The following is a 22,872-nucleotide window of genomic DNA, read 5'->3' on the forward strand; positions in this document are numbered from 1 at the left end:
ATTTACCATATTACATAGTCTCCCTTTAAAAATCATTCTGTTTAAACTTCTCATACTTTCACCCTTGGTATAAACAATTGAAGGTGGCCGTAGAAGTTGAAACAAAAGACACACATAGCACAGAATGGGGTCCATGTTCCTCCTGGGGAAGGCCAGCTTGCCTCCAGCCAGGTGGCTCTAAGCCTTGGAGACACAGAGATGTCCAACAGGAGTGGCTCTGGTTTTGAGGGCAGGGGCATAAACTTGCAGAGTAGACGCTCGATTCTGTTCTCTTTGCTATGCTAGTAGACTGATGAGCACCTAGGTTTCACAGCCAAGACTGCCTGATTTTGAGTCTTGAATCCACCACTTACTAGCTCTGTAGCCTTGGGTGACTTAGTTAACCTCGACTTGATTATCTCTCAAAAAGGCGTAGTGAAAAAAAAAAGGAAGGAATAGAAATCTCACCTTGTAGAGATTAAGTTGTACAATGCATGCAATAATAGTAATAAACAATTGCATTGATTGTATCACAACAACTCCATGATGTGTGGGTACTGTTATCAGTATAGATGGAGGAACTAAAGTTTCAAAAGAAAGCCCTGGTCTGAACTCCTGATGAGTCTCCTTTCTTCCGCTCTTGCCCTGCTGCTTCTAAGTATAGGACAGATCATGCTACTCCTTTGCTCATCACCCTCTAATACAGTGTTTCTCAACTGGGAGCAACCCTGGAGACTTTCCGGCTGTCACAGCAGGGGGAAAGAGCACTGTTACTGGCATCTAGTGGGTGGAGGCCAGGGATGCTGCTGAACCACCTGCAGTGGGCAGCACTGCCCTCCACCACAAAGAGTTCTCTGGCCCAAAATGTCAGTAGTGCTACTGTAGAGAAACCTTGCTCAAGAGATATCCCATCTCACTCCGTATAAAATCCAGTGTCCTCATCATGTTCCTCGAGGCTCTGTATGAGCTAACCCCTGGCTAGTTCTGACATCTTCAGGCACTCTTTGTTAGTTCCAGCTGAGATGGTCTCCTTGATGTTCCTGCAGACAAGCACACCTCAGACTTGGCATTGCAGTGCCCTCTGCCTAGAATGCTTTTCTTTCAGATACCCTTTTAGCTGACTTTTTCACTTCCTTCGGTCTCCGTTTTTTAGGAGCACCCCTGTATCATATGGTTCTTCTCTTCACCTCCACACCGTCTCCCCACAACTCCCTGCATGTCAATCTCTTTGTCAAGCCTTTTTCCCCTGGTTTACTTTTCTCCATGACACTCATTACTGTCATAGTACTTATTTATTGGCTACTTTCCCTTACTAGAATATAAGTTCCAGGAAAAGGAACTTTGTTAACTGCTATATCTACAGTATCTAGAAAAGTCACAGTACATAGTAGGTACTCAATGAATATTTGTTGCATAAGGATAGAACCAAGAGGTTAAGCAACTTGCCTGAGGTTACACCACTCATGAGTAATGGTGCCAGATTCAACCCTGGGCTGCCCTACCCCAGAGCTCATGTGTCAGACCACTCCTATCTACTATCCTCATGAGCTCGGTGCCTGGCACATGACAAACACTTAATAAATATTATATATATATATTTTTTTTTTTAACAAAAAACATATGTATATATAAAACGTGGCTGTCATTTACAACTATGTGGATTGAAGAGGCAACATTGGAGTCTAGCATTTTCTACTCCCGCCTCTGCCTACAACCAGCTGTGTCCTTGCATACGTCACTCATTATTGCTGGGCCTCCGATTCTTCATCTATGAAGTGAGCAGATATCCACATGAGACTTTTGCCTGTTACCTTTTACATTTTCTTCATCAGTGATCATTTTCTGTGGCTTATACTATAGTGTAGATACTCTGGGTTATATGGTACAGTTTGGGTCTAATGAACATCTCGTTGCAGAACCTTTCCCCTGGAGCCATCTGTATTGCTGTTGGCTGATCTCTATTATCAGAGATTAGCCTTGTGTGGCTGCAAAGGGCCACTTTCCCAGGAGGCTTTAATGGAATTATATCCCAAGTTACAAGCAAATATTTCAACTGGTGTATCCAAGGTAATGGTGTTTTGTGGTAGTGTGTCCTCAGTCTCTCTTCTCCTGTTTCTATATGGAGTGCAGTGGTTTTCAGAGCATCTTAGTTAGAAAGTGTTGCTGTGGGATGATTTCTGTTTAAAGCAATGATTCTTAAATGTTGGCCTGCAAACCGATTGCAGTAGGATTAGTTAGGGAGATTAATAAAAATACAAATTCTGGGTCCCTACCCTCAAAGATTCCAATTCAGTAGGGCTAAGGTAGAACTGAAAAATCAACATAGTTTTTTTTTTAAATCTTCTAGATGGTTCTCCTGCTCATTTAGGTACGCGGAAATACCTGAATATTGTACATTACTTAGGAATAAAAATCACTAACTTTAATTGAATTGTCAACTTAATCAACTTCTTTGTACTTATTTACAGACATGGTTATAGTGTCATAGTTCAAAGAAACTACTAATTGTTCCATGTACTATTTTAACTAGGTGTTGGTTGGTGTTGAATATGAAATAAGGACTAGAATAGGCACGTATTACTCTGGTCAAATGGTATTTTTTTTTTTTTAATTGTATAAAACTTAAATCTTGCTGACTGTGAATCAGTTTCTTTTTATGGTTAATCTTTGGAATTTGAAAGATGCCTTTTACTTTCTCCAGATTCGGCTTTTGACAATAAGGATCCTAAACCATTTTGATGTCCAGCTTCCGGAATCAATGGAGGTATTTTAACTGTTTGAGTGGATAGGTTTTAAAAAAATATAGTTTTACATATTATTGTAGTTTCCAAAATGATACCTTTGCAGAAAATTAACACACTATATAAATATCTATCATAAAAATTGATTTTTTTTGGTAACTCTTACTGCTGTCTACCAATAAAGTCACCACTGAAAATCCACCATTAATTGGTGAATATTCTTTAAAACTTTTTGAATTCACACACACACATAATTTAAACAAATTGGGTTTTTCCATATGATTACCTCTATATCTACCTCATACCTCATTTCTTTTCTTTTTACGGGGTCTCACTCTGTCACCTAGGCTGGAATGCAGTGGCATGATTTCGGCTCACTGCAATCTCCGCCTCCTCGGCTCAAGCAATCCTCCTGGCTCAGCCTTCCGAGTAGCTGAGATTATAGGTGCCTGGCTAATTTTTGTATTGTTAGTAGAGATGGAGTTTTGCCATGTTGGCAAGGCTGGTCTCGAACTCCAGACCTTAAGTGATCTGCCCACGTCATCCTCCCAAAGTGCTGGGATTACAGGTGTGAGCCACTGTACCCAGCCAATATCTATCTCATTCCTTTTGAAGTTTGAATACTACTCCACAGTTGAAAATGTCTTAATTAGCCATTTTCTTGTTGATGGATGGTTAGGTAGGTTTTGCATTTTTTTAGGATTTCAAACAGTACTGCAGTGAACATCCTTATATGGGTATGTTTATGTAGGGAAATAGTTCCATAATGCAGATTACTGGGAGTAGATTTGTGAAGCAAAAGCATATATACATTTTATTTTTATTTCAACAAATGTTGCCAATCAATTTGAGTGACTTGAGAATGATTTTCCTGTTGTTTAGTTGTCATTTATGCACCAGGCACTAAATTATCTACCAAGAAGTAAATGGTATGGGGAGAAAAGAATCATTTACCAAAAAAAAAAAGTGTTGCTTATTTCATTAAAAATATTAACATATTCCAGTTTTTCTATTTTTAGATCTTTGGTCACATTTAATGTTCTTTTTGGAAAATCAAAATACTGACTGGTCTTCTCCATGGTTTTCTCTGGTTATTCAGGATGATGGGCTCTCAGAGCAGCAGTCTGTCTTTGCTATATTACGCCAGGCAGAACTTGTTCCAGCAACTGTGAATGATTATAGAGAGAAGCTTCTTCATTTGAGAAAACTAAGACATGATGTGGTACAGACTGCTGTCCCTGATGGGCCGTTACAGGAGGTAAAAATAATGTTCTTTTATTTTTCCTTTTTAATTCATGCTTTAAATCCTGTTTGGGGAAGCACACCAAGTAGTTACCAAAATAATAATAATAATAATAATAATAATAATTTAAAAATAGTAAGGGAAATCCCCAGTTCTCTTAGATGCTTTGAGTTAAATAGCTCTGCCAGCCTTTTAAGTAGTAGGAATAATTTAGTATTCTCTGTTTCAGGCGTGAGCCACTGTACCTGGCCATGTTAGTACCTTTTTAGAAATGAGTAAGCAGGGGCTCATTGAACCTGAGTGACGCAGGTAGGTAGGTAGTGGCAACAGGACTCAATGTCAGGTTTAAAGCCTGCTCTTCTTCACTAGATTTGTTTGCTGCTGCAGAACATCAGTCCTCTATTTTTATTTATTTATTTTTTTTGGAGATGGAGTCTCGCTCTGTCGCCCAGGCTGGAGTGCAGTGGCGCGATCTCTGCTCACTGCAAGCTCTGCCTCCCGGGTTCACGCCATTCTCCTGCCTCAGCCTCCTGAGTTGCTGGAACTACAGGTGCATGTCACCACACCTGGCTAATTTTTTTGTATTTTTAGTAGAGATGGGGTTTCACCGTGTTAGCCAGGATGGTCTTGATCTCCCGACCTTGTGATCCGCTCTCCTCGGCCTCCCAAAGCGCTGCGATTACAGGCATGAGCCACCGCGCCCGGCCCGGCCCTCTATGTTTTATATCAGGGTTTTCATTCCATGACCCTTGAAGATACATCACAGACTCCTTTGGGAGTAAGGCCAAAAGGAGGCATTCTCCCTTCAGTCAGAGCAGTTCTTCTCTTACCTGTTTTATAAATTAGGTATATAAATATACTTCTGTTTCATTTGGAAAAAAGACTGCTGCTAGAATATATATAAACACCCCATCCCTAAATAATAATAAAACTACCAGTCTGGATGGTGCCTCCCTAGCACATGGGGATTAGTAATAATGACCCTTATTCCAAAAGGTGACTGGGAAACTTTAGACCCTCTTACTGAACTTGCAAAGCCTCAGTCATTCACAACATGTTTCCTTGTGTTCTTTCGCATGTGTGCATTACTGACTACTGTTGAAGTTTTGACTTAATCTGGTGACAGCAACATTTGTTAGAAGGGAATTTAAGCATTAGTCAAATCTGTTCATTTAAATGAATGAATACCTGGAGTGAATTTGAATACTATGTTTGCTGTAGCGATTCTTCTATTTTAAATAGTGAGTAACATTTTGGGGAGAAGAGGAAAATTAGTATACATTGAATTTTGGATTGGTGCCTGCAACTTCTTTTCTTGTTGCACAGGCTTCTTTCCAAACCTCAGGTTGTCCAACTTGGGATGTTTGCATTTCAGTACTTCTGTTCTGTATTGTATTTCATTACTCAATACTAAACTAGTCTTCTGTAATTGCAGGTGCCGCTTCGTTATTTGTTAGGCATGCTATATATTAATTTCAGTGCACTCTGGGATCCTGTTATTGAACTCATAAGGTAAACATGGGTTAAATGGGATGAAACTATTATACTTTAACTAATGCAGAATGATGGGGCCCAGATTGTACTCCTTCTGGGTGTGATTTAAATGAATGGGTGTATATGGTATTTACAGTACTTTAAATCCTTTGTGAGACAAGGTGAATTAAAAATAAATATGAATTATTCTCTCTGATGCCACATCTTCAGTAGTTCCAATGTTGTATGTGTGTCTCTTTGTGTGTTAAAATAACTTTGGAGGAGTTTCTGTTTTTGCTTTTTATGATACTTTTGTGTTATTAAAATTTGTTACAGCAAGGAAGTATAATAATTGCATAATTTTATTTCTATATTTTGAGTCATTGAGCCATACTTTAAAAATAAAGACTTTTTTTTCAAAACCTTGCTGTCTAGCATCCAAAATCACTTTGCCCCAAAATGTCTTTAGTGGTCACATAGAAAATACATGTTATAGGCCAGGCACAGTGGCTCATGCCTGTAATCCCAGCACTTTGGGCGGCTGAGGCAGGTGGATCACCTGAGGTCGGGAGTTCGAGACTAGCCTGACCAACATGGAGAAACCCCGTTTCTACTAAAAATACAAAATTAGCCAGGCATGATGGCACATGCCTGTAATGCTAACGACTCGGGAGGCTGAGGCAGGAGAATCACTTGAATCCGGGAGGTGGAGGTTGTGGTGAGCCAAGATTGCACCATTGCACTCCAGCCTGGGCAACAAGAGTGAAACTCTGTCTCCCAAAAAAAAAAAAAAAAAAAAAAATACACATTATGGCTCATATGTAGAAATCTGTCTTCAGACATTTGTCTTCAGATAATACACACTCACTTTTTTATCAGATTGGAAATATGTCATGTGAGGCCTTTAAAAACCCCAATGATTAGTTATTAGTTCTTATTTGACAGAATAAGAGAGTTAGCATTTATAGACAGATCCCTTTACAATTTGAAACTAATTTGTGTACCTTTACTACCCTTGTCTACCTTTTACTACAATTTGTCTACCTTTTACTACCTTTCAAAGCCATCAAAACCAGTGTGCCAAAAGCAATATTCTCCCAACATCAGCTTCATTATTTTGTTTATTACACTTTCAGAAGAGAGAATTTGACATACATGTTACCAGTAGCACACTATCCACAGTGTTGGTTCTTTAATTACTGAATGCCATGAGGCATTCTCCCTAGTGGCTGGGCTGTCTTCCTGTTGGATACCTCTTTCTGTTTGGAAGGACAGAAACAACAACATACCTGTTGGTTTGTTTTCTGAGTAGAGTCAGTTCCCAACATATATAGTACATGTCATGTGTAAAGTTTATGCATATTCTTAGAAAATTAGTGACAGAATATTTGAGAGTATTGTTGCTAGGATATCAAACTACATAAGCACTTTATGTGATCCATCTAATGTCTCCTTTTAAGTTCTGAAAAGTATGTTTCATGTAGTCAGTGAATGTTTATTTTGTTTTTGTGTTAATAAGTGTATTTAAATTTGGTGGAGGGAAACTCATTATTTTTAAGTTAGTTTTGAACAAACTGACTTTTCTCTCCAGAGGGCCCCTTCTTCTCTTAATGGATCTTATTCATGCCCCATGCCCCAGTTTCATTAGTGTGCCTTTAAAAATGATTTTCTCTTAAGGATCTACTTATATTTTAAGAAATACTCTTTAGTGCTTTATGACTATAAAAATAATTTGTGCTCAGTGCAAGCATTTTGAAAAATATAGAAAAGTACAAAAGGTGTTTATGACCCCACACTGAGGGATAACCTAATTAACATTTTAGTTATATCCTTTCACTCTTTTTTTTTCCTATGAGCAATCTTAAAATGACCATACCACACTTTTTATTTTGTGATTTTTTTTTTCCTTAGTTCTCATGCACACGAAATGGAAAATAAGCAATTTTGGAAAGTCTACTATGAGCATCTAGAAAAAGCAGCTACGCATGCTGGTATGTAAAGGGGTTGTGAGGAGGCTGCGAAGAAAAGTGGTTGTTTAACTGTTTTGTTTTTACTGCTTAATTACTCACGAAATTGGAAAACAGAGATGAAACATATATTATCTTGATAACTTTTGGGAGTGACATTGTTTCCTTACATTATAGAGAAAGAAATGCCTCTCTTGAGAAAACACTGAAGATAAATGTTGATATTTGTCTGGTGATTATGACAACTTTCTTTCTTGCAGAGAAGGAACTACAGAATGATATGACAGATGAGAAGTCCGTTGGAGATGAAAGTTGGGAGCAGACCCAGGAAGGAGATGTTGGAGCTCTTTATCATGAGCAGTTAGCATTGAAAACTGACTGTCGGGAAAGACTTGACCACACCAACTTCAGATTCCTGCTCTGGAGAGCTCTGACCAAATTCCCAGAAAGAGTAGAGCCACGGTCCAGGGAGCTTTCCCCGCTTTTCTTGAGATTTATCAAGTAAGTTTCCTCTTCTAAGAATATGTCCCTGGTGGGGCATGAAGAAGAGAACGTGAGAAGTATTAACCTCCCAAAGTGGCTGAGTTCTTTGTTTTGTTTTTGTTTTTTGCCTTTTTTCTTTCTGCTTCCAATCATCCATTAGGCTGAGGTGTTTTTTTTGTTTTTTTTGTTTTTTTTTTTTTTGAGACAGAGTTTTGCTCTTGTTGCCCAGGGGTGCAGTGGCACGATCTCGGCTCACTGCAACCTTCGCCTCCCAGATTCAAGCGATTCTCCTGCCTCAGTCTCCCAGAATAGCTGGGCACAGGCATGCACCATCACGCCTGGCTAATTTTGTATTTTTAGTAGAGACGGAGTTTCTCCATGTTGGCCAGGCTGGTCTTGAACTCCTGACCTCAGGTGATCCACCCACCTCGGCTTCCCAAAGTGCTGGGATTACAGGCGTGAGCCACCACGCCCAGCCTAGGCTGAGTTCTTTATACATCTGTCACGTTTTCAAATCATTGGCACAGCTACAAAGCACTGGCTGTATCAGATAACAACTAAACTAGTTTAGTTCACCATTTGATTTTGATCTAAATCAAAATTTAACCAGCATGCCAGTGGTATTAATAAAAAATTCTGGGTTACAGTATAAGAAGGGCCACACTGAGTTTGATTCATGTAAAAAGGCCTTATTATTTCTTGACCTGTTATTCATTATTTTATTGCCTGCCTGGGGCTTGAAGGTATTTTCCAGTGACCCAGCGCCAACACTGCTTGGGGCCTCTTGATGTTTCTGCCTATGATGCTGAGGAATAACAAGAGTTTTCTGGAGCATTGTTTTGTTTTAACTGGATATGCTATGTGAGAGTCTGATTGTATTAAAACTAAAGATGAGGGGTGTGGTGTGCAGAACATTACTAAGTAATACATAAAAAGCATGTTTTCCTATAGTAGTTTCCTGGGAAAATGCTGTAGGGTTAGGTCAAGCAGGCCATAAACCACAACATGCCTGGCTTGTTCAAAGAACAGCAAGATCTGAGTGGTTCTAGCAGAATGATCCAGGGAGGACGTGTTTGGAGATGAGGGCAGAAAGTCAGCAGGAGACGAAAGTGTGTAGGCCTTTAAAGGATAGGAAGGACTTTGGCTCTTACTTTCAGTGAAATAAGAAGCCATTTGGAGGTTTAAGCAGAAGGCTGACCTGACCTAAGTTTTCTGAAGGATTTTTATGGCTGCTGTGTTGAGAATAGACTGTGGAATGACATTGGTGAGAGTAGAGAGACCAGTCATGAGGAGATTGCAAGTCCAGGCAAGAAGTGATGGCGACTTAACTAAATTATAACAGTGAAGATGGGTATTTTTTTAATGATTTCAATTCGATAAGATACATTTATGAAAGGTTGCAACTAGATCAGCCTGTGAGATTTGCCAGCAGATCAGATGTGGGATGGGTGTGTGTGGTGGGGAGTGGGACAGGAAGGAGGGAGGGAAGGAATAGGGGAGGGACAGAATCAAGGATGTTCCCTAAGGCTTTGGCCTGAGCAACTAGAAGAAAGTTCTCATTTACTGAGATAGGAGGAATGCAGGAGTTGCAGGTTTGTGGGGGAGAATTAAAAGTTCATTTTTAGATGTTTTAAGTTTAGGACACTGAATAAATAACCAAGTAGAGTTGTCATGTAGAGAGGCATTTAATTTAGAAGTTCAAAGCTCAAGGGAAAGGTTTGATCTGGAGATAACAAATTGGAAATTATCAATATATGGGTGGTATTTTAAATGATCAGATAGGGAATAAAGTCATCTAGAGTGTGACTGTAGAGAGAAAAGACTTTCAGGGACTGATACCAATATTTAGAAGTTGGGAGATAAAGAACCAGAAAAGGAAGCCAGGAAAGAGTGACAGAAGAAGAAAGACCACTTGCTATCCTGGAAACCAAGTGAAGAGAATAAAGGCGGCAGTAATCAGTTGACTCAGATGTGTCTGAAAAGTCAATCAGGTGAGGAATAAAGTGACCATTGGCTTTGGAGTGACCTTAGTCAGAGTGACCCACATGAAGGTGACCTTAACGAGTTGTTTTGATTAATCTGATAGGGATGACAGCCTAATTAAAATAAGCTTGCTGGGCGTGGTGGCTCATGCCTGTAATCTTAGCACTTTGGGAGGCCGAGGCGGGTGGATCACGAGGTCAGGAGATCGAGACCATCCTAGCTAACACGGTGAAACCCCGTCTCTACTAAAAACACAAAAAATTAACTGGGCGTGGTGGCGGGCGCCTGTAGTCCCAGCTACTCGGGAGGCTGAGGCAGGAGAATGGTGTGAACTCGGGAGCTGGAGGTTGCAGTGAGCTGAAATTGTGTCACTGCACTCAGCCTGGGTGACAGAGCGAGACTCCGTCTCAAAATAAATAAATAAATAAATAAATAATAAATAAATAAAAGCTCAAGAAACTGGAAAAGAAAAATGAAAACAGCAAGTTTGGACAGTTTTTGTAGTAAAAAAGAAACAGACATAGGGATGTAGGTGGAGGGAAACACGGGGGCAGAGAGGGAGCTGTTGTTGTTGGGGTTAAGACTTAACAGTGTTGGCTGGGCACAGTGGCTCACACCTGTAATCCTAGTACTTTGAGAGGCCTAGGCGGGCAGATCACATGAGGTCAGGAGTTTGAAACCAGCCTGGTGAAATCCCGTCTCTACTAAAAAAACAAAAATTAGCTGGGCATGGTGGTGCGTACCTGTAAGTCCCAGCTACTCAGGATGCTGAGGCAGGAGAATCACTTGAACCCGGAGGCAGAGGTTGCAGTGAGCCGAGATCATGCCACGGCACTCCAGCCTGGGCAACGGAGACAGAACAAGACTTTGTCTCTGCTCCCAAAAAAAGACTTAACAGTGTGTATGTATGTGATACCAGTGCAAATGATCGAGACGGGAGGGGAAAATTGGTAATGCAAGAAAGGATAAAATGGCTAGAACTGGCCAGGCATGGTGGCTCACGCCTGTAATCCCATCACTTTGGGAGGCCAAGGCGGGCAGATCACGAGATCAGGAGTTCAAGACCAGCCTGGCCAATATGGTGAAACCCTGTCTCTACCAAAAATACAAAAATTAGCTGGGCCTGGTGGCGTGCACCTGTAGTCCCAGCTACTCAGGAGGCTGAGGCAGAAGAATCGCTTGAACCCAGAAGGCAGAGGTTGCAGTGAGCTGAGATTGTGCCACTGCACTCCAGCCTGGGTGACAGAGCAAGATTCCGTCTAAAAAAAAAAAAAGGCTAGAACTATGTCTTCAAATAGGTAAGAGGAGATGGATACAGTGCATAAATTCAAAGGTTTGCATGGATAATTCATTCTGGCAAGGCACAAGCAAAGATGTAGCAGGTCAGTAGATATAGTGGCAGAAGAGCAATGATTTTCTCTTTTTCAAATAATTCTTTGGGCATAAATTTATAGAATAAGAATGATGTTTAGCTTTTTTTTGCTTTGTTCTGAGGGTTATATAAAATAACGTTTATCAGTTTTTTTAATTGCAAGGGCTATACATATGCCAGCTGGCTTTTGTGGTATTAGTAGCATATAAACTTCAGACCATGTTAATTTTCCAAGTTTTTCCCTAAAGAATTAGTTTACCCCATAGCTTAAGGATAAGATCTTACTCTAATGGTACAAAATGCTGTGGGGTAGAGGTAGAAACAGGAGCCTGTAACAGGGAGTGGGTCTCTGAGTTTAGAAAGATTTAGAGACTAAAGGTACACAATTCTAAGAAATGTTTAAATTAATACTGGTTGGCATGGATTACCTATAAAAAATACATTTATAGATGATCCGAACTAATGGAAAACCCAAATGTCACCTTTAATTCTGACTTTGAAGTATACTATAGGCTTTTTATTTTTTGGCTAGCAATTTATATTTCTAAATATGTTTCAATTAATTTGGTATTAGAACTAATTTGTGAATCCCTTGTAAACATTCTCTGAGACGAACCAAACCAGGAACAAGAACGAATGACTAACAATGGCAACAGCATCCCAATAAAAGGTGACATTTAGTGAGTACTTACGGTGTGCTGGACACTCTTACAGATGCTTTGTGTGAATTGTTTTATTTAACAGATGAATGAGTGAACATGCTGTTCACGGAGATAAAGGTTACAGTGTGTAATATGTGGTTAATTGAATGTTGCAAGTATAATAGGCGTGTTATTAAGTGGATGATGGTGCAGTTTGTAACTTACAGAAACTTTACTTGTTTCATTCATCCATTTTTTGATTTATTAAGTGCTAGATTCTGCTAGATGAAAATACCAAGTACCATAGTGTCCCACCCCTCAGATTGTAGTTTAGTGTTATTGATCTGGAGGTTAACTTGGGCTAAGCTAGAGTTTCTTTTAGGAGGGTTGGTAGGGTGCTATCCTCAAACATGTTATTTTATCAGTGTGTTTTTGAGTGAGGACTTGAAAGGCCATCCAGTCAGTTTCCTAGCATCTTTAGCCCAGTGCCCTGCATTCAATAGACAACAAAAGGTTAATTGTTTGGATGAGTGAATGAAAGTGACATAAACTAATGCATTAAATGACAGACTTCAAGATAATATTCATTAATTGCAACATTGGACTAAAAATAAAGGATGAAATTTAATAAGAACAAAGTGAATACTGTATTAAGCTTAGCTGCACAAGCTTAGTTTAGAGGAGATAAAACAGAAAGACTCACTGATTTGCATTACATGGACATTCAATTTCAATCTTTGTCATGTTGTGGCTGCTCAAAAAGGTTCTGGAGATGGTAGTTCCATCTGTCTTATCAATCCATTCCTGGAGGACTAAATTTTGTGGTGATACTATACTTTCAAGAGAACTTTGACAAAGTAGAATGTATCTGATGGAAAGTGACCAGCCCAGTCCTAATGCTATACTTTAATCACTTAATATCATCCATCCCTAACCCCTCATCCCCCAGTGGTGGTTCCAGAGATAGGGAGGCTGATTTCCACTTAGTCCAAAGTAGACATTTCAAATATTTTCAACAGTATAAAAGTGGAATGGGCTATCTTCTACAGTTAGTGATTCACTTGTCAAATAGCATACTAAAGAAGGACCAAATTAGAAAAGAGTAATATTGTGGAAGCTTGACTAAGGTGCCACTGATGTCTCTTCAGTGTGTGATTCTGTGAACTGTGGACATCTCATGAACAGAATCAGCACCTTTCAGATTGGTGTGCATTCTTCATCAGTCTCCTGTGACTTTCTTTCCACGGTAGCAATGAGTATTACCCAGCAGATCTGCAAGTTGCTCCAACCCAGGATCTGCGGAGAAAAGGCAAAGGGATGGTGGCAGAGGAAATTGAAGAGGAACCTGCTGCAGGAGATGATGAAGAGTTGGAGGAAGAGGCAGTGCCCCAAGATGAATCCTCACAGAAGAAAAAGACAAGGAGAGCTGCAGCAAAGTAAGTTCACCATTGCTGAAAGATCACAGATCCACAGTTCTGGGAGGAACAGGAAGAGGTCTCTTACGGCTTTATACAAAATCAACTACTCAGATAATTATTTACGTAAGCGCTACATCTTCCTGGGATTTTCTTTAACAGCCTAAAACTGTGAGTCTTCCAAGTTTTTTGGTTGGTTACTTATTAGGTTTTTCTTGGTTAGCCACATAATGTTAGATTGGGGGACTTTTGAGAGTCATCTAATTGTAGCTCCTTTTTATAGATGAGAACTTTGGGACCTGGAGTGTTTGGATATTCTTTTGACCTTTGTCGTGCACTTTCCCAGTGTGAGGGTGTTGTGTTTGCATGCTAGGGAAATATGTAATGGAACATCCTTTTTCTTAAAAATAAGCATGTTAGCACTTTTTTTTTCCTTCCACCCACCTTCCCCACCATCCTGTTAGCACTTTTCTCTGCCATTTAACTTGTCTTCTACTGGTTACTTTTTCCTCGTGCTGTTGTTATACTCTCTTTCTTATTCTCTTAGTTGTTCATTTACCTAAATTGTTAGAAACCTAAAAGAAGAAGTGATCATGCTTTTAGAAGTTACTTCAGCTTACTTGATGATTGTCTGAATTGAGCGTCTCAGGTCCACTGGATTGGTGCAGATGTTATTTTAACACTTTAGATCTCAGTGTGATATGCCCATTTGTTGCGTATTTTCCCTGAGCCATTTATTAGTTCATCCATTCAACAACTGTATTGAGTACCCTTTGCTAAGTGCTGGTGTACAGAGATGAATTGTACAGAACCACTGCAATGCAGGAGTCATAGTCAATCCTGCCTGGGTGAAATATTTTTATAGGAGAAATATTTTTAAAGAAGTTATTGGAGCACAGTAAGGAATTCCAGGCCTGGCGCTCACACCTGTAATCCCAGCACTTTGGGAGGCTGAGGTGGGCGGATCACTTGAGGTTAGGAGTTTGAGACCAGCCTGGCCAATATGGTAAAACCCTGTCTCTACTGAAAATATAAAAATTAGCCAGGCGTGGTGGTGCACGCCTGTAATCCCAGCTACTTGGGAGGCTGAGGTAATAGAATCACTTGAACCCAGGAGGCAGAGGTTGCCATGAGCCAAGGTTGTGCCACTGCACTCCAGCCTGGGCCACAGATTGAGACTCCATCTTGAGAAAAAAAAAAGACCCGGGGAAGGCCCTCTGGTGCTGAAAGATGAAAGTTTGCCAGACAGCTAGAACCAAGAAAGTCTTCTCCACTAACAGAAATAGTGTATGAAGCACAGGGGCAGGAAAGATTATGGCCAGCCTTCATGTCACTATACAATACTCTCCCCTTGTCCATGGTTTCACTTCCCACAATTTCAGTTACCCATGGTCAGCCACAGTCTGAAAATATTCAGATATATTTCTTCTTCCTTCTTGGTGAGCAACAGCCATTGGTTGCCTTAACCTGGACCTCTGTTGCCTGACATCTGTATTTACATTATGTGAAAGTGAGGGAGAATATATTCTACTACTTTCCTGTCTGCCACGTAGAACCTAGACAAGGAATAATTCCAAAAATCATCTGAGTTCAATTTTGGAATATTTTACCAGTTTGGTTACTTTCTAATTTTTGTTCAATTTAAACCATTCTGAGCACACACTGAATGATTTTTTGGTGTGGAGAACCTGAATTTTAGGGACAGGCCTGCCCAAACTATGGGATTGCTGGAGAATAATTTCCTAAATGTAAATAACCAAGTCTTGTTTATATAATAGTGAAACTATAGGCAGGGTGTTTGAAGTTCTAGTCAGAATAAAATTGTAGCTGTCAGTTTGAGAAAATGATCTCAATTCTTTAATTCTATAACACTCTCTGTTTTGTTTTTGTTTAGGCAATTAATTGCTCATTTGCAAGTTTTCTCTAAATTTTCAAATCCACGGGCCTTATATCTGGAATCCAAACTATATGAGTTATATCTTCAGGTCAGTAAAATAAACTCTTGCCACTGTAATTCTTTGTGAACTTTTCTCTATCATTTTCTTTGTCAGAGTAGCTTAGATTTTCAATATTGCTGAATAGGGCCCATGTCTACATTTTAAGTATTAAAGGTTCTTTTTTTTTTTAATTAATAGACATATTTTCTGTTATCTTGAGAAACAATTTTAACACTGACTTAGCTGATTTTGAAGGCGTTTTGGGTGACTAAACATTGATTGGCTGTGTTAACAGTGAGAATAGCAAAGCATGAATTATATCATGGAAATTAGCTTTTAGAAGGGAGTAGGGTTTTTACAAAAAAACAAGTGACTACTTTTCCCTTCTAGTTTAGTCAGACTTCATAGAGGACTGGGATTTCAGGATCTCTTGTAGTCCATTGCAGTCATAATTATGTGGCCCTGAATTTCAGATAAGCTTGCAGAAAAAAATTAATGTCAGAAATGAATTAAGCATTGGATGTCATTCTAAGCCATCTGGGGAAACAAAATTTTCATTTTTCATTTGGATGTTTTTCCTGGCGTCTTATTGACTGTCATTACCTTCATAGGATAAGAGATTTTCCTTAGTACATGACCAGCCTAATTGGCTTAAATCCAGATTCACATAGAGAATCGGCCTCACCAGGCTAGACACAGTAGCTCACGCCTATAATCCCAGCACTTCGGGAGGCTGAGGTGGGCAGATCACCTGAGCTCAGGAGTTTGAGACCAGCCTGGGCAACATAGTGAAACCGCGTCTCTACCAAAAACGCAAAAAAGTTAGCCAGGTGTGGTGGTGGGTGCTTGTGGTTCCAGCTTCTCGGGAGGCTGAGGCAGGAGAATCGTTTGAACCCAGGAGGTAGAGGTTGCAGTGAGTCGAGACCGCATCACTGCAATCCAGCCTGGGCAACAGAGCAAGACTCTGTTCGAAAAAAAAAAAAAAAAGAGAGAAAGAGAGAGAGGATTGGCCTCACCCAAAAGCTGGTAGACCCCAGGATATGAATGTGGGATGCAGGTGTCAGAGAGTTTTGTTTCCATTTTTTACTTTGTACATATTCTGTTCATCTTTTTTTACTTCCAGGAAAATGTGAAGCTGTTGTTAGCAATCAGGTTTAGATCTTGTGTAAAAATTTAGAATTTAGCAAATCTCATTTAGCAAATAGCCACAAGTAAATTGCTATCCTATGGTATATGTATATATGACTTCATTAATTCTGTAAAATACTGTTCTTAGTTGTTGCTACACCAAGATCAAATGGTGCAAAAAATAACCTTGGATTGCATAATGACATATAAACATCCTCATATCCTCCCTTACAGGTAAGTTACTTGAAGCTTAAAGAACTGTTATTTCTTTGGCTGATTTTTATATTTCTGCATAAGTGCCTCTCCTAGAATAATTTCTTAAAGGCTTAGGAAGTTTCCCTTTTTTCTGAGGTCATCATATTTCCAAGCAAGAAATGAAAATGAGTAGTATATTTGCTGGGTTGTTCTCCATAGATACAAAAATAGAGAATGTTAATTTTTAAAATGTGTTGTAAATATTATGTCATGTTCCTCTTCTTATTAATACAATGCCATAAAATCTTGGTGGTTACTTAGAGAATCAAAGTCACTCTAAGAACTGAAGAAAGCTTTTTGTATCATGCTTTTTTAAACAGCTGAGTTATGGACAGAATCTAATCTTTTCTAATCCGTTATACCCTTTGAAATGTGAAAATCTGTCATTTTGGGAGTTTTTTTGAGGATTTTCCTTTATGGATATCAACCTTAATATGTACTATGTACCTTATTTTAGTTATTACTCTGTGTACATATTTCACTCTTTCATTATTCAAAAGCACTGTTGATAAAGTGGGATTTGTGCTGTTCTCTGTTTTTAAAGGGAAAACTTACAAAAGTTGCTTGAAGACAGAAGCTTTAAGGAAGAGATAGTGCATTTTAGCATTTCAGAAGATAATGCTGTAGTGAAAACAGCCCACCGAGCAGATCTGTTTCCTATTCTGATGAGGTATTTATGCTGTTTAAACACTGATTTTTAAAAAGTTATTAACAAACACAATTGTGAGTACAGTATTATGGTTCCAACAATTGTAATAGAATATTTCATTTTCTATTTTCTTTTGATTGCATTTTCTTTGGAGATGGGGTCTTGCTGTGTCATCCAGGCTGGAGTACAGTGGCATGATCACAGCTCATTGCAGCCTAGACCTCCCAGGCTCAAGTGATGCTCCCACCTTGGCCTCCCAATGTGCTAAGATTACAAGTGTGAGTCATCACGGCCAGCTGCTTTTTTTTTTGAATTGTACCTTTGGGAGAAGTCAAATTGTTATAGAGACTAAATTTTATTCCTAACATAAAGAAAGATCTTTATTTATTTATTTTTTTAGAGCGAGTCTCGCTCTGTCACCCAGGCTGGAGTGCAGTGATGTGATCTCAGCTCACTGCAACCTCCACCCTCCCAGGTTCAAGCTATTCTTGTGCCTCAGCCTCCTGAGTATCCTGGGATCATAAGCGTGCGCCACCATGCCTGGCTAATTTTTGTATTTTTAGCAGAGAAAGAGTTTCACCATGTTGGCCAGGCTGGTCTCGAACTCCTGACCTCAGGTGATCCACCCGCCTCTGCCTCCCAAAGTGCTGGGATTACAGGTGTGAGCCACATCACCTGGCCCCTAATATAAAGAAAGATCTTACCATAGTATTATTGTAGTAATAATATAATTAAATTTAATATTTTCCTAAATTTTACTGTTGAGATACAGTAGAAATATTTCACTCTGTTGTCCAAATATCGTGTGATATTTAATGATGTTATTATCCCTTTAATTATAAATGGTAAAGCAAAAAGATGATCCATAAATAATAAAAAGTTTATATATGCTGGGTATAAAGAAAAATGAAGCTTAAATCTTTCATCTCACCAGCTCTGGAATGATGAGAATTGGAAAGATCATGGGATTGGGATTTAACAGAGGTTTGCTTTTGGTCCAGCCCTGTGCTGTGTAGTTCTATCAACAGAGAAAGTCTTTTAGATCCACTGGGCTTCTGTTTCCTTCATAGGAGCTGCTTCAGATATGCTCTGGGGACTCTGCTAGCACTTATCTAATGGCTCTGTTTAGTTCCATTTGTAGCCAGCATTAAGATTCCATTTATAGCAAGCTTTAAGAACTTTACTATAATAGACATAAAAATATTTGAGGGAGTGAATGAGTGAATATACAAAATTACAGTTATTGGTGGATTATAGAAACAATAAAAATAGAAAGCGGAAATCATGTTATATCCAAACACTCAAAAATAACTACTATCAACTTTATAATCTCAAAAACAATAATAAATAGGAAACATCCGCAATACTGGTATATTTTTAATTTCTAAGAGTAAAAAGCAGATGGTTGTATGAAGTCCAGAGTAGTTGAATACAAGCTACCAAAAAACATCCAAATAATACACCCACACAAGTTTTTGAAAGAAAATTGAGATTATATTTTATAAAATGTTTTATAACCTTTTTTCATTTAATATTTTACAAGAATTTTCTTAGATCATGAAATGTTTCAAAATGTGATTCTTCATTTACTTGTGTTGAGCATTTTGCCTGTCTAGTTTTTGTTGTTGTTTATTTTTTGCAAAATAGAAAATCTTACATTGAATACCTATAAATCTTATTTGATTGATGGATTAGAATAGATACTTGATAGGAAAATTGATGAAGATTTTAAAACTTTTTGGTGTATATTACCAAATTGTTGTTCAGAACTATTTCTTTCCAGCCATAAGTTTGAACCACTTTATATTCCTACCGGCAGTAGGATGCCTGTTTCACACCATTCCAACACTAGGGTGTTGTTTGTTGTTATTATTTTTTGATTGTTTAAATTATTGCTAATTTGTTGGTGGTAAATGATATCATGTTGTATGACTTCACATATTTTAGATTTACTAGTGAAGAGGAATTGTTTTAAAAGATTATGGGTCATTTGTGTTTATTTTCTCATAAAACTTTTTTTTTAATATCTGACAACTTGTATTTTCTAAAACCAGGTAAATGATATTCCTCTCTGTTTTTTTCTCAGTTTGTTTTGATTATTTTATTCATCTGGAATTTATTTTGATGTATGAAATGAAATAAGGATTAAACCTAATTTTCTTTCCAAAGAGTGTTACCCAATTGTCTCAAGACCATTTCATTTAAAAAATACAAACTTTAGGGGCCAGGCGCAGTGGCTCACGCCTGTAATCCCAGCACTTTTGGGAGGCTGAGGCGGGCGGATCACGAGGTCAGGAGATCGAGACCATCCTGGCTAACATGGTGAAACCTCGTCTCTTCTAAAAATACAAAACAATTAGCCGGGAGTGGTGGCGGGTGCCTGTAGTCCCAGCTACTTGGGAGGCTGAGGCAGGAAAATGGCGTGAACCCGGGAGGCGGAGCTTGCAGTGAGCCAAGATCGCGCCACTGCACTCCAGCCTTGGCTACAGAGCGAGCCTCCGTCTCAAAAAAAAAAAACAAAAAAAACAAAAAACAAACTTTCGGGTGGACGCCCCCTGGTGGCTTACGCCTGTAATACCAGCTCTTTGGGAGGCCGAGGTGGACGGATCACGAGGTCAGGAGTTGGAGACCAGCCTGACCAACATGGTGAAACCCCGTCTCTAGTAAAAATACCAAAATTAGCTGGGCGTGGTGGCATGTGCCTGTAATCCCAGCTATTTGGGAGGCTGAGGCAGGAGGATCACTTGAACCCGGGAGGCAGAGGTTACAGCAAGCCGAGATCGCGCCACTGCACTCCAGCCTGGGTGACAGAGTGAGACTCTGTCTAAAACAATAAATAAATAAATAATAATTTTTTTAAAAGTCCAAACTTTCTCTACTGATTTGAGAGCCACATTTATTTATTTATTTATTTCAGAGACGGGGTCTCTCTCTGTCACCCAGGCTGGAAAGCAGTGGTGCGAACACAGCTCACTGCAGCCTCGATCTCCTGGGCTCGAACGATCCTCCTGCCTCAGCTCCCCAAGTACCTGGGACTACAGGCACATGCCACAACGCCCAGCTAATTTTTGTATTTTTTTGTAGAGATGGAGTTTCACCATGTTGCCCCGGCTGGTCTCAAAACTCCTGAGCTCAGGCTGTCCACCCACTTTGGCTTCCCAAAGTACTATGATTGCACACATGAGCCACCACGTCCAGCCAGAGTGCCACTTTTAATACGCACTAAATATCCATGTATAATTGACTCAATTGGCTTTTGCTGGTTTTACATTAATCTGCCTTGTTCCAATTCTGCACTGGTTTCTTTATAATAATAATCATAAATCTCATTAGTCCTTTCTTTCCAAAATATTTGGTTTTTTTTCTGGAGTCTAGATGAACATTTACTTTGGTTTTCCCAAAGTAATTTCCCCTTTTGATATGAGGAGAAGTTGCATCAGTATTTATATTCATTTATTCAAATCATTCCTTTTTTGTAGTCTTTCAGTAAAGTGTTTTCATTTTATAACTACATTTTGTTGTTGTAGAGGGAATTTTCCCTATTATATTTTCTAGCTTATTTTTGCTGCATAACTAATTATATATAAAAGCTATTGATTTTTGTGTTAATTATTTAGCCATCCACATGACAAAACTTTCATTAGTTTTAGTAGTTTTCATTGGGTTTTCTTGTATTTTCTCTATTAAAAAAATCACAAATGGTAATAACAGTCACAGATTATGTTAGTCCCCTCCTTACAAACATTTTGACATCTCATTTTACTCTTAGAAAGTCCTTACTACTCCCTACAGGGCTTGATATGGTGGCTTCAAATGATATCTATAACCATATTTCTTCCTGTTTACCACCTGTCTCAGAACCCACTTTAAATTCTTTGCACTTGCTCATCCCCCTGCATGGAAGACATGCCAGCTGACACCTCATTCATTTGGTCTCATCTCAAATTTGTCATTATCAGCGATGCCTTCTTCAAGTGGTTTGAGCCTCTGCAGCTGGCCAAAAGTTTTTTATACTACTACTACTAAGACATTATCTTTTTTCACTGTGTTGACATTTGTACTGACAAGGCAAAAACAATGGTGGGTAAAACTCCTAGTACCTTAGCACATGAATCAAGACAGTGGCACCAAATTCTACTAGTCATTCTTCATTGCCACATACTTGGAGTTATTTAACAAACACACTTGATGAAACTTGACCCTGAGTACATGTATAATAAAGTGGGAAGAATGCATAAAATACTTTTGCTGTGTATGGGCTGTCTCAATGAATGGCACCTGTGTGAGTATTTGATGTACAAGCTGAACTAGCTACTTTTCTTATTTGTAAGATGTATAGGCTAGGATTCTTTTCACAGGCATTTTCTTGAGCATGAACGCAGTGAGCCTGCCACTTCAAGGAAAACAACTATCAGCGTTTATTTCCAATAACTAAATTCTAGCATTCAAGTGGAAATTAGGATTGGAGAAAACTTTTATCTGGTACTATGAACCTGACATCTTCCCAATGCTTAAAGACTTTTCTCATGAGATGATTAGTGATATTAACAAATGTTAATAGGCAAATTTCTTTTTTTGGTTTGCAATGAAATGTGTCAACATTTGACATTTCTGCATAACTTAGTAAGCCAATATTTTCCAAGTAACTGATGCATGTAATAGTATCATGTATGGGTAAAAGATTCATTCAAAGTGCAAGATAGATGGATTTTAGTGTAACAGAGTTCGTCAAGTTTGTTGATGGGGTTTCAGATTCCACATGGCAGCTAATCTTTCAACTTGTTGAGCTTTGATGTAGTATCAAAAAGGGATATCTACAATTATCTGAAAGTGTAAAAAATATTTCTCCCTTCTTCATCTACCTATCTGTGTATGAGGCTGGATTTTCTTCAACCCCAACGTATTATAATAGATTGAATGCAGAAGCACATATGAGAATCCAGTTATCGTCTATTAAGTCTGACATAAGAATAAATAAAACAATGCCAGTAGTCTCACTAATTTGCAGGAGTTGGGGGGAGATTTGGAAAATGTAATTATTTTTATTACAATGTTATTGATGTTAACATGTAATACGTTTGTTGTGAATATTTTAAAAGGAATTAATAAACCAATGTATATTTTTAATTCCTCAGTTTTAAATTCTAATACAATAACTATCAAATAGGTAAAATTTATATACACAAAGCTCTTTGGAGACCTCGTTAATTTTTATTAGTGTAAAGAGATCCTAATATCAAAAAGTTTGAAAACTATTTTTGAATTTTGAATATTAAGTCAGTAAGTTTTTTATCATGTTAAGAAAGTAGCTTTTATTGTTCTTTGGAATTTTATCAGGAGTGGATGTGAAATATTATTAGAGTGCCTATTGAACATATATTAAAATGATTATATTAACTTTTACCAGGAACCATTAATCTGTATTAATCTAGTAGATTTTACTAATGACTCTTTCTTGCATTTCCTGGGGCAATCCTTATTTGGTTTCAGTGCAGCACTGGATGCTATAGTTACAAATGTTGTATTTTATGTTTGTAAGCAAGATTGGCATGTAGTTTTATTTTCATTAACCCTTCTCAATATCACAATTATGCCACATTAATAAA

The 22,872-nt window shown here is 38.6% G+C and overlaps 1 protein-coding gene across 1 annotated transcript in view; it reads left to right on the forward strand.

Moving 5' to 3' along the window:
• UTP20 (UTP20 small subunit processome component) overlaps positions 1–22,872 on the forward strand; it is a 108,060-nt gene that overhangs the window by 23,936 nt on the left and 61,252 nt on the right. The window contains exons 16-25 of the mRNA XM_003269911.2: positions 1,896–2,046; positions 2,681–2,743; positions 3,820–3,978; positions 5,399–5,475; positions 7,348–7,427; positions 7,664–7,904; positions 13,133–13,318; positions 15,192–15,282; positions 16,511–16,596; positions 17,162–17,287. Of these exons, the coding sequence (XP_003269959.1) occupies positions 1,896–2,046; positions 2,681–2,743; positions 3,820–3,978; positions 5,399–5,475; positions 7,348–7,427; positions 7,664–7,904; positions 13,133–13,318; positions 15,192–15,282; positions 16,511–16,596; positions 17,162–17,287 (1,260 nt within the window). The remainder of the gene's footprint in view (positions 1–1,895; positions 2,047–2,680; positions 2,744–3,819; positions 3,979–5,398; positions 5,476–7,347; positions 7,428–7,663; positions 7,905–13,132; positions 13,319–15,191; positions 15,283–16,510; positions 16,597–17,161; positions 17,288–22,872) is intronic.

Source organism: Nomascus leucogenys, chromosome 10 (genome assembly GCF_006542625.1).
Source record: "Nomascus leucogenys isolate Asia chromosome 10, Asia_NLE_v1, whole genome shotgun sequence".
Taxonomy (NCBI): Eukaryota; Metazoa; Chordata; class Mammalia; order Primates; family Hylobatidae; genus Nomascus; species Nomascus leucogenys.